Below are 11,652 nucleotides of genomic sequence, written 5' to 3'. Positions count from 1 at the left end.
CGAGAATTTTAAATCCAAGTCTGGGAATTTGGATTTTTTAATTTTTATTCAGAAGTGCCTTTCTGAATAAAAAAAAAAACGAAAAAAAGAAAGAAATAGAATAAGCGTGACTCAATGAATGGCGGGAAGTCGAAAGCCAAATTCAATAACCAACATTACAACACACGCCTACTTCACAGCTTGAGCAACAGGCACAAAGGAATCCATACATCATTTCCAATCTATGTTTCTCATTCATTGGCAATACAAAAAGCAAAGCAGAAGGGGGGCAACTGTGGATAGTGCACCATCAGTAAAAGCTGTAGAGCAGGGGCGGGTGAAACTGAGGCAAAAATGTATTGGAAAAAATGAGCGATGCCACCTTCATGAATGCCACGGAATTCCTGAAACCCGGCAAGAAAACATTCAATGAACTGCAAAAAGCAGACATAAATATAGAAACAATTCTGAAAGTACCAAATTACACAATAAGCTGTGCTTTAAGACCTGAAATAGGGGCCTCTTCCTTCCTTCCTGCCACTCAAGAGATACGAAGAATAAACTATTCGATCCGGAGCATCCACTTGATCGAGAGTGGTGGAAATAGGCTCCCACAATAGACGACCATGAATCAGTATGAAAACAAGAAAAACCCCTGGATGATGCAAGTAAAAGAATATATGAAAGAATTAAACTAAACTTGAGTAAAATTGAAGCAGTAAAGGTAAAACAGTTGAAAGAAATAAACAACTGGGACAGAAAAACATGGCAGAAAGAAATGAAGGAAAAGACGACATCAAGAGTCTACAGAAAATGTAAAGAAAAACATAAGAGAACTGAAATCTGGTATGACAGCACTGAAAAAACAAAGATGACCAGTATGTAGGGCCAGACCAGGCGCACTAGGATTGAATGACAGAAATAGACTAAAAGGAGAAGACAGACGATGTTTGTGCTGTGAGGAAAAGAAATCCAGGGCATTTCTTCCTCTCTTGCCCAGAAATAAATGTACTAGTTTGGTCCAGCAGCCAGGAAAGTAAAGAGGAATTGAGGTTTTATATACTCTTCATTGCAGATCTACTGATGGAGAAGTTGGAAGTAGGAAAGAATTCGTAGAAGAATGGTGGCGTTGCAGAGAGGAGAGGCGTCAGCAGACACAAACGAAGGAAGATTGATTGATTGATTGTGAGTTATCTGGCGTCACAACTACCAGGGTCACCGACGCCCGAATACTAAATGTGATCTTTTAACTTTTATAATATATACAACACTCAAAATAACATTTATCTTTATGATTTGATATTAAATTTGATTTAAAAAAATAAATAAATTTCTGATAAAAATATAAATAATATTACGATAAAAAGAATTGTGATTGATCACATAACAGTAAAACTATTAAAAAGGAAAAATAAAAAAAATGTATATACTAAGACAGCACAGCTGTCAGATATATTTGAGAAGACCAGCTTCTTTGATAAAGAGATAATGTTATTAATACATGCGCTTTCTCCCAACAGTTTTGCCATGCTATAATTACCCCTGCTCCACTACTATAACCTAAAAAAGATTCCTAAGTTCCACCAGACTGGGACACTCAACCAGCAAATGCCTAACGGTTAGTGGAACTAAGCAATCGTCACAGAAGGGCTCATTCTCCCATCCATCAGATAGCCATGAGTTAAACGCGTATGGCCAATACGTAATCTACACAACACAAATCTCCCACTTCCTGTATTAGGTCATATTTCCAAGGGTGTGTCTGACTAGTAATTTCTTTCATTTTATTGGGGCCTACTCTGTCCCACTGAAGTACCCATAACTGCTGGATGGATTTCCATATCATCTAGAATGTATCTCGATATGGAACAGGGCATTTTCTCGGTACCAAAGTTTGCGCTGCTGATTTGGCTAGCTTGTCTGCCTCTTCGTTTTCCCGATATGTTCACATGGGGCGGGAACCAACAAAATGAAACAATGCTGCCTCTATTTTGGTGCAAAAAAAAAATCCACTGCAAAGATCTTCAACACCAAGGGATGATCAGTATTAAAGACTTCCAGGGACTGTAGGGCACTTTTGGAGTCACAAAATATTGTATAGCTACAAAACTGGGAGTGTTGTAATATGTTCCAGTGCTATTTAGGATGCCATACAATTCAGCTGTAAAGTTTGAGGCAACAGAAGGAAGTGCACCTCTTCGGTTAAAAGATTCGCTAAAAACCCCATATCCAAAGCCAGCATTGGACTTAAAGCCATCAGTAAATATAAAATTGTATCTACATGCTCTGATACATGCTCTAAAAATATGGACCTCATTTCCTCATCAGATTTATCCCTCTTGCTCCACTGAAGTACCTGCAGAATTTCACATCAGGTAATCTCCAGACAGGAGTACTGGGATACACAAAGGGGATAATTGGGAAATTTTTTAATATTCGTATCCTCTAAAAATATATTTAATTCTATAGCTAAAAGGAGTGGGATACCTTGGATGACTTTCATAAAAAACCGTTAAAAATATTTCTACTTGCCGCAGCAAATGCCAGAGATTTGGGGAGTCTTTGCACTCTAAACCCAGTACCTAAGTAATGATGACTGGCGATAGAGTTCAAGGGGCATCTCTCCTGCATCAATTAGCATACTAGGTATTGGTGACGACCGGAAAGCTCCTGTGGCTATACGAAATACCTGAATGATGCACCGAATCTAAAACTTCTCAAGTTAGATGAGGAGGCTGAAGAATAAACTTCACAACCATATGACAGCTTTGACAAGATTAGGGATTTATGAAGCTTTAGTAACAGATTTCTATCAGCTCCCCAACTGGTGTGAGAAAGCACCTTCAAGATGTGTAGAGCTTCTAGGCTCTTTGCTTTTATATGTTTAATATGGGGACCCAAGTCAACCTACTGTCAAAAACAAGCCTAAGAAGCGTGCTTGTTCTACACATGGGATTCTACGGCCATACAATAGAGGTCTGGATCAGGATGCACTCCTGATCCGACAGAAGTGGACGGTAGTAGTCTTGCTTACAGAGATTTTAAAACCCTGTTTTCTCAGCCCAACTTACTATTTTATTTATTGTTAATTGTAGCTTTCTTTCTGCTACAGTCATCCGGGTGGCAGCAAAGGATATTGACAAGTCATCCACAAACAGTGTCTTTAAAACCTCTCTTGGAATGACAGCTGCAACACTGTTTATGGCCAGAGCAAAAAGTGTTACACTGAGAACACTACCCTGGGGAACACCTTCTTCTTGGCACTTTTTCTCTGATAAAGTACTGCCAACTTTAATTTCTAAATACCTACGATGTAAAAAGGATTTCACAAATAAAGGTAATTTGCCTCGTAGACCACTATTATGCATAGTCTTCAGAATCCATGTCTCCAAGCAGTGTCATATGCCTTTTCTATATCAAAAAACACTGTCACATGGTGTTGCTTGGAGGCAAAGGCTTCACAGACAGAGGCTTCGAGTTGCAGTAAGATGTCCAGGGTGGAGTGCATTTTTCGAAAACCACACTGAGACGGCGTTAGAATATTGTTGTGCTCTAGTATACCATCATCAGTCTTACATTTACCATTTTTTCCATCAATTTACATAAACAACATGTTAAAGCAATGGGGCGGTAACTTGCTGCAGAGAGAGGATCTTTCCAGGCTTAAGGAATGGTAACATGGTAGCTAATTCCCATATGCTAGGGTAGCTGCTTTCATCCCATATTCTATTGATAATACTTATTGTAAAAAGTTTTGTGTTCTTTGAAATGTGTTTAAACATTTCATAAGGAAATCTCATCTGGACCAGGGCAGTGTTCTTGCTCCTAGCTAAAGCAGAGTCAAATTCCCTTTCAGAAAAAGGCATATTATATGATTCAGCTTTGTTTGATGAAAAAGTCAAGTAACCTGTTGTTCTTCCATCATTCTGAAATGATGTCCTGGGGAACTATCTGATTTTTCAGAGACTCGAGCAAAGTGTTCAGAAAACATATCACTAATTTCTGTGGCATCAGTAACATGATTATTATTCAATTTAAGTACTGGAGGAGGAACTGGGTGTAAATTTACCCTGAATTTTTCTTATTTTCTTCCAAATGCTACAGACTGGTGTTCTGCTGTTAATAGAGGATACATATCCGGCCCATGCTTGTCTTGCTGGCAGCTTTCATGGCTTTTCGAAATCGTGCCCTACACTGTTTGTAAATTATGACATTGTCCAAGGTGCGATGTCTACGGCACCTGGTCAATGATGACCTGGTAGCTCGGTGTAACAACCTTAGGTCTTCTGACCACCATGGTACTGGCCGTCTCCTGAATAGTCCTTTAGTTCGAGGAATTGAGTGTAGACCTGCAGTATGTAATGTCCATTGAGTTAGATCAATGGCATCATCTACACTTGGAAAATCTTTTGCATCCCCCTCCAACTCACTCAAATCTTTGAATTTTCTCCAATTTGCTTTCTCTAAGCACCACCGTGGTGATCTCGGGATAGGTGGACCATCATTGGTGTCGATCACAATTGGAGAATGGTCACTGGTATGCCAGTCATCACTTGTTCTCAACAACAAAAATCAACAACTGCAGTTGGAGCTACATATTGAAAGGTCGATGCAGGAGACGGTGGCCTGTCTGAATGTGGTAATGAGTAGGTTCTCCAGTATTAAGAAGACCTATATCTTCAGTTTCTATTAAAGATGCCATCATATTCCCTTTTTGATTTGATGTTACATCTCCCCACAATGGATGTCTACTATTGAAGTCACAGTAGAAGAAATGGCTCCGGTAGTTGCTCCATCAAGTATATCAAGTTTCTCTTGGGAGACATGGCTATTGGGTGGAATGTAAAAGGGAACATAAAGTATATTTCCTTCTTAAATCAATTCTTACAGCCACAGCTTGAAGTGGAGTATTTAGTTTCACTTGGTAGTGTGGCACATCTCGACGGATGTAGATGAGGGATCCACCATGATTTCCCCCACCTCTAAATCAAATTTAGTTCTATAGTGAACATATTCCTAGGACAAGGTGTATATCACCTAGCATGGTCTCCTGCAAAACATAACCCTACAGGGGAGCGCTCATAGATCAAAAGCTTGACTTCCTCATACTTTGCTCGCAGTCCCTGACAATTCCATTGAATAATGGAAGTGAATTTCTTATTTATGTTTGGGACCAATATTATGGTTCCTTTTGACAAGATTGGGAGAGCTCTTTTTCCTACTAGGGGGAGGCATTTTAATGGAAGGCTTTGTTGGCCTCTTGGGTGGAGTTGCCTTCATAGAGCCAACATCTTTTCTTTCAGTGTCCTTGACACTGAAGGGTTTTTTAGTTTCTTTGCTCTCCATCTCTGTCGAGACGGAGAAAGCGAGGTGTTCTCTAAAGAGACCACCTCGAGAGTGTTTGTATTGCTGGCAGTAGCCAGCTCTGCCTCTAATGAGGCAGAGTACCAGCGAGGACTGGCACCAGGGGACCAGCATCTGCTGGTTTGTCCTCCAAAGAGGAATTGGCACCAACAGAAGCTCCGGCACCAGACCAGCAACCACTGGCCTTGCCTCCAAAGAGGCAGATGGTGGAGGATGTATCTCAACTGGCACTTCAATTTTTTCAATTCCATACTAGGGCCTTTCTTGTTGGTTCTAGTGAACCTTGTCTTTACTTTTTACTCTATCATCAATTGACTCTAATGATTCAGTTAGCTGTCTCTTTAATGATTCTTTATTTGATTCCACGTTTGTGCTCCTAACTTGGGGTTTTTTTATTTGTCTTTTCTCTTTCTTTTGATTTCTTATTTTGCTGCTACAGTAGCAAAACTTAGACCGGGTCTTACAATCTTTGCTTTGGCCCTCTCTCGTGCTTCCTTAAATGTTGTTCTTTCTATTACTCTAATGGCTTGTATTTTCCTTTTCTAGTAAATATATATCACACTGCCGAGACGATGATGCATGTCCCTCACCACAGTGAACACATTTAGGTTCCCTGGTGCACATTCCATGCTCATCCTCTCCACAGTTGACATACTGCAGGAGGTTTTCTTGCAATTTGGATCGGCATGATTGTAGGGTGTGTCCAAAATGCTGGCAATGGAAACATCTTCTGGGTCTCGGGATGAACTGCTTTACCTTAACCTATACCAGGCTGCAAAGACACATTCGGAAGTCTTAAGGTGTCAAAAGTTAATATTAAGGTAGGCTGAGGTATTCTGTTATTATCAAACCTTCTTCGTCATCCTGTCCACCTTTATTACACCCTGGTCTTTTAATTCTGTTAAAAGTCTCTCCTCAGAGAAAGCCATCAACTGAGGGGCATAAATCAAGCCCTTGCTGGAGTTAAGCTGGAGTGGGGAGTACACTCAACCGTAACTCCCGCAAGGTCCGACAATCCCATCAACTTGATACTTTCCTCCGGGGAGATGCTTTCTACCAGGAGCATGTTTCCATTCTGCGGTGTTATTTTTGGCTGTCTTCCACAACATTTAACGATTTCCCTTGCACTTGAAAAATGTCTATATTGTCACCTTCTAGCTTAAATTAAGGTATTTATTAAAGGATTGGGTACAAAGACCCCAGGAGCTATTTCATATTTATTATTTTTATTCTTCATGGCAAATGGTTCCAGTGTGACAATACTGGAACCAGATGCTTTTTGTTTAGTTTTTCTGCCGTATTATATTTACTCGCATTGCTTTGGGTCGCCAACTGTGTCCTTCTGTCATTTGGCCCAGGGATACTACACTGATCCTGGGACCGACCATGGAAAATTGATGTTTGGGTTCCGAGGACAAGTCCTTTGATGAAAGCATAGGGTCGTCAACAAAGAATTAGGGGGGTTGCCATAAAACGTAAAATACATAGTTCATCCAGATATTCCCCCATACCCACCTTATGAGTCACACTTAGAGGACGGGTCATCCTTTTATTAGGGTCGTCCTAGGGGTAATTACTGGATACACCCTATCCCCAGTGCTAAGGCGTCATGATGTCCGTCGAGATCAGACCCGGCATTGAGGATAGGGTTTGACATTAAAACTTTCCCCTCGCTCGACCACGTCAGGTACTAGAGTTCTACGGGGTGAGGTGGCATGCCGTCCATCCTCACCCTCCTTCATATCCCAAGATATAGACTAAATCATGTCCAAAACACCGCCAATAGTCGTCATCATAGAATCCATACCTTATAGGGGGAGGAAGGCAGAAAGATGAAATGTTTTTAGTAGAAGAATAAAAAGGGCTGACTTATTTCGTTGGATCAAAAGCTGGGCACAAGGCCCAGCGGAGAAAGCAGTTCCCACCAGGCATCAGGGGCCCAGCTGCTGAACCCTAAGCCCCCATCCTCGGCAAGGCTTCAGCATCTTGGGGGGCGCAGGCGTGAAGAGCCAACCAGGCACAAGGCGCCAGATTGTAGACATACATTTTATGTGCGTATTTTTTAAATAATTTCCTCCTGAATGTTTTCCAGCCAGCACTGTAATAATCTAGTTAGACTCATTGGGCTAGTAAATCTTCACTTTATAGTAATAATTGATCTCGTCGTCTTTTGAGATATCATTACTCATACGAACTTCGAGAGGTCTTGCCCACTGAGGGATCTAAGACCTCCTGAGTGGGACGTTAATCGTGTTGCGGAGCCTGACTAGTGCCCCGTACGACTCCCCTTTCCCTTTGAGAGTACTCAGACAGGGATCTGATCCTCAAGACAGTCTTTCTGCTTGCCTGGCACTATTAGCGAAGAGATGGCGAACTACATGGTCTTTGCTTATGATGTAACAGTGGTTGGGGATCGGCGTTTTATGCTCGACTTCGTCCCGAACTTCGGAGCGAAGCAATCAGAAATACATTGGTTCCTGACGCCAGATTCTAGTCCTTCGCCCTCCCCTACCTGAGTGACTTCACTGATGATGATGGTTTCGAGAGATAATCAGGAAGGCGTACTCTGCTGCTGAAGACGGGTGGTACTTCTCCGTCCGAAGAGTTCATGATGTCAGGGGTTATTGACCCCATTCCCTCACATTCCATAGAACATATCGCTTCATTAGGTTATGAAGGCGGGGGAGGGGGTTTGGGCACACCCAACCCACCTCCTCCTCTCGTTACCTTCGGGATATTACCCAACAGGTCCTTGGACACTTCCTTGGGACTGTGGAGTGACTGGCTCCCCTTCATCTCTTTCATACTTACTCGTTCCTTTTGGGTAAAGAGTAATGCAGATAATACACTCCTTGGAGTAAACCTATCTATTTTCTTTTCTTTTAGTTAAGAGAAGTAATATCTGCCCCTTCCCTTCACAAGGCAGGAAAGAGGGACCTGGACATAAGACAGACTCATAACTTGTTTTTGCCTTATGTCTCTGACATTATGGTTCTTGGCTTTCTGTTAAGGGGGACATATTCTCCCCCTTATCAGTAAACCCAGAAGACTGACTATGATCTTGCAGTTCTTCAAATTGGATCAAAAGTCAGTGGCTGGATTCCCTTCCTCGCTCTTATGACCAGGAAGGAAATCTCAGGTAGGCTGAACAGCAGTCGGTTCACTGGAGATCACTCAGATTCCACCCACCAATCAGTGAGTCTTCCTATAGTAAAGGACCGAGTGTTTGTATATCGCATAGGAACAAATCACAATTTTGAAAGTTAAATGTTGTATTTTTTCCTAGCTATACAAACCTGAGGTCCTTTACGCTAATTGTCCACCTCGTGCCACCCCTCAATCTGCTACCTGGGCTAAAAGCAAATGGAATGGTTTACGTCCGGTCGGAGAGACTATCAACGACCGGACCGGTAAGAAGTAACTACTGAACCGCCATTGTTAAAGAATTCAGTGGCTGTGTCCAGGCCTATGTAAAGGACCTCAGGTTTGTATAGCTTTGAAAAATAAATTTACTTTCAAAAATTGTGATTTTTAAAGTAACCATCCTAACTATCCAAAAAACCTGAGGTCCTTTACATATATGCCCGCTCATGCCACCCCTCAATTTGTTTCTAAAACAAAGTTGAATGTTTAACATCCAGTCAGGCGGGACTCCCGACTCTCGGAAAGCAGTTACTGACTAACTACCATGTTCTTATTCTTTTACGACTGATTTCCAGCTTATGTTGAAAGTAATTCCTAATGTAAAGAACCTCAGGTTTGTATAATTAAAAAAAATACAATTTACTTTCAAAAATTGTGATTTTTCTTAGATTTTTTATTTTATTTCAGATTATTCCAAACAGGAAGATTTCATCAGCTCCTAACTAGGATTGAATATTGCACTTATAATCTCCTGAAAATGGAAGCTGAAAAATCATCATCATTGCTGTTCATCAAAGAAGAGGAGAATTTAGAGGAGGATCTAACTGAAAACACAGGGGAAGGCTCTTCACTTGCAGCCCTTATTGAAGTCAAGGCAGAACCAGAATTTTTGACTGTAGTGAATTGGATGTGAACCTGTTTCATCCCAACCTCAGTAAGTACAAGGAGTCAGCTCTATAAGCTGTGATGATGAAAGCAGAAAGAAGGAGATGTGTATTGCAAAAGAAAACAGAGACTTGGGTAGAAGCAACACAGCAGGGAAGCGAATACCTTGTACTGAATGCCAAAGGACATTTTCATGCATGAGCCTCCTGGAATCCCACATAAGAACTCATACGGGAAAGAAACCATATACTTGCTCTATATGTCAAAGAGGTTTTTCTCAAATGACTAATCTCAAATGTCACATGAGAACTCATACAGGAGAGAAACCATACACTTGCTCTATATGTCAAAGAAGTTGTTCTCATCAAAGTAGTCTCGTAAGACACATGAGAACTCATACAGGAGAGAAACATATTACTTGCTGTATATGTCAAAGAAGTTTTTTACTCTATTAACTGGTCTCAAATCTCACATGAGTTACTCATACAGGAGAGAAACCATTCACATCTCTGATGTCAAAAACAAAAAAGGTTTTTCTCAATCAACTAGCTCTCAAATCACATGAGAACTCATACAGGAGAGAAACCATATACTTGCTCTATATGTCAAAAAAGTTTTATTGATTCAAGTTATTTCAAAATACACGTGAAAGCTCACATGGAGATGGCCCTTTTCGTTGCTCTGTATGTCAAAGAAGTTTTTCTCTTGCATGTAATCTCAAAACACATATGAGAACTCATTCAGGAGAGAAACCATATACTTGCTCTATATGTCAAAGAAGTTTTACTCAATCAAGTAGTCTCAAATCTCACATGAGTACTCATACAGGAGAGAAACCATTCACATGCTCTGTATGTCAAAGAGGTTTTTCTCAATCAACTAAGCTCTCAAATCACATGAGAACTCATACAGGAGAGAAACCATACACTTGCTCTGTATGTCAAAGAAGTTTTTCTCATCCAAGTAGTCTCATAGACACATGAGAACTCATACAGGAGAGAAACCATATACTTAGCTCAATATGTTCCAAGAAGTTTTGTTCAATCCAGTGGTCTCAAATATCACATGAAAACTCATACATGAAAAAACCTGAGAAAATATCTTCAGGCAATACCAAGTTGCCCAAGTATAAATGAGGTGCAGATTGCTGCCTCAAAGAAACGGTAAACCTTGAAAAGAGCCCTTGGTTTTAAGGCTAGTGGAATATAGAGGTGCAACCCATAGACCCAAGCTGGGGCCCATTTGCACCCCAGATATAATTGAATATTGTAATAACATTAAGCCAGAGAGAAACTGTATTCTTGCTCTATATAAGTATGTCTAAAGATTTTTTCTTGGTCAACTAATTTCAAATCTCGCATGAGAACTCATACAAGAGAGAAACTGTATACATGGCAAAGAAGTTTTTCTCATCAAAGCTATTTCAAAACACAAGAGAAATGACTCTAAACAGAAAATATACTGATCTCTGTCCAAGTAGTTTTTATTACATGCTTTTTTTAACTTGACTTCCGCATCTGTCTTTCCTCAAATGTTGTAACTCAGTTTTCGACCTGTCCCTTCGTCTGATGAACTTGAAGTTTTGCATGATTACTCAATCACGGTTACAGTACAACCTTACATAATCAGTAGGTCAGCAGTGACCTCTAGTGACCTCTCCCAGTATCTCAGGATTTGTATGAAACTGTATTTTCACAACTTTCAGTCGGTAGAATCTGTCCTCTATATAACCCCTCCCCCTTCCACTCTCTAGTGCACGATCTGGTGTTTAATTTAGCTTGTTTCCCTGCCTTCTCTTCTCTTCCCTTCCCCTTATTAATCTCCCCCCTCCAAAGCACATGATTGAGTCTTAATTTTGGTGTGTCCTCCCATCCCCTTTCCTCTTCCATCCTCCTTTCCTTCCCTTCCCTTCCCTTCCCTTCAGTTCCCTTCCCTATTACCCTCCCCTTTCCAGGACACATGTTCAAGTGTGAATTTAGAACGCCGTACAGCACTAATTTAAGAAACTTTCTTGTGTCTTCTTCACTTTTCTTGTTCCTGTGTACCCTTTGTATGATTTTCAAATGAAGAATTAATTTTGTCATTGGCTGAAATGATTCCTTTTGTTATTCCACATTGTGCATATGTACAGGCAGTCCCTGTTTAAGCCGAAAAATAGTTGAAAATCCTTAGAAAACCTTACTTATAACATCTTCTTTACCGTGAATCTTAACAAAATGTAAACAGTACGTTTGCTTCCGAACCAATTTTCTTGGCAATGAAATGAACATACAATAAAGT

At 40.6% G+C, this 11,652-nt stretch overlaps 1 protein-coding gene across 1 annotated transcript; it reads left to right on the top strand.

Moving 5' to 3' along the window:
- The first annotated feature begins 9,476 nt into the window (after nucleotides 1-9,476).
- On the top strand, nucleotides 9,477-10,355 carry LOC135204621 (gastrula zinc finger protein XlCGF49.1-like). Its single transcript, XM_064234768.1, has 2 exons — nucleotides 9,477-9,749; nucleotides 10,002-10,355. Exons 1-2 carry the CDS (start codon nucleotides 9,477-9,479, stop codon nucleotides 10,353-10,355), a joined length of 627 nt encoding a protein of 208 aa, XP_064090838.1.
- The last annotated feature ends 1,297 nt before the right edge of the window (nucleotides 10,356-11,652 follow it).

This window comes from Macrobrachium nipponense, chromosome 47 (genome assembly GCF_015104395.2).
Source record: "Macrobrachium nipponense isolate FS-2020 chromosome 47, ASM1510439v2, whole genome shotgun sequence".
Lineage (NCBI taxonomy): Eukaryota > Metazoa > Arthropoda > Malacostraca > Decapoda > Palaemonidae > Macrobrachium > Macrobrachium nipponense.
The sequence above is the reverse complement of the archived record's forward strand: the minus strand, read 5'-3'. Positions and strand labels throughout refer to the sequence as shown.

Coding starts and splice junctions, on each gene's coding strand:
- LOC135204621 (XM_064234768.1), top strand. CDS start 9,477: ATGTGTATTGCAAAAGAAAACAGAGACTTGGGTAGAAGCAACACAGCA. Junction 9,750..10,001: donor GTTCTCATCAAAGTAGTCTC/GTAAGACACATG, acceptor TATTGATTCAAG/TTATTTCAAAATACACGTGA.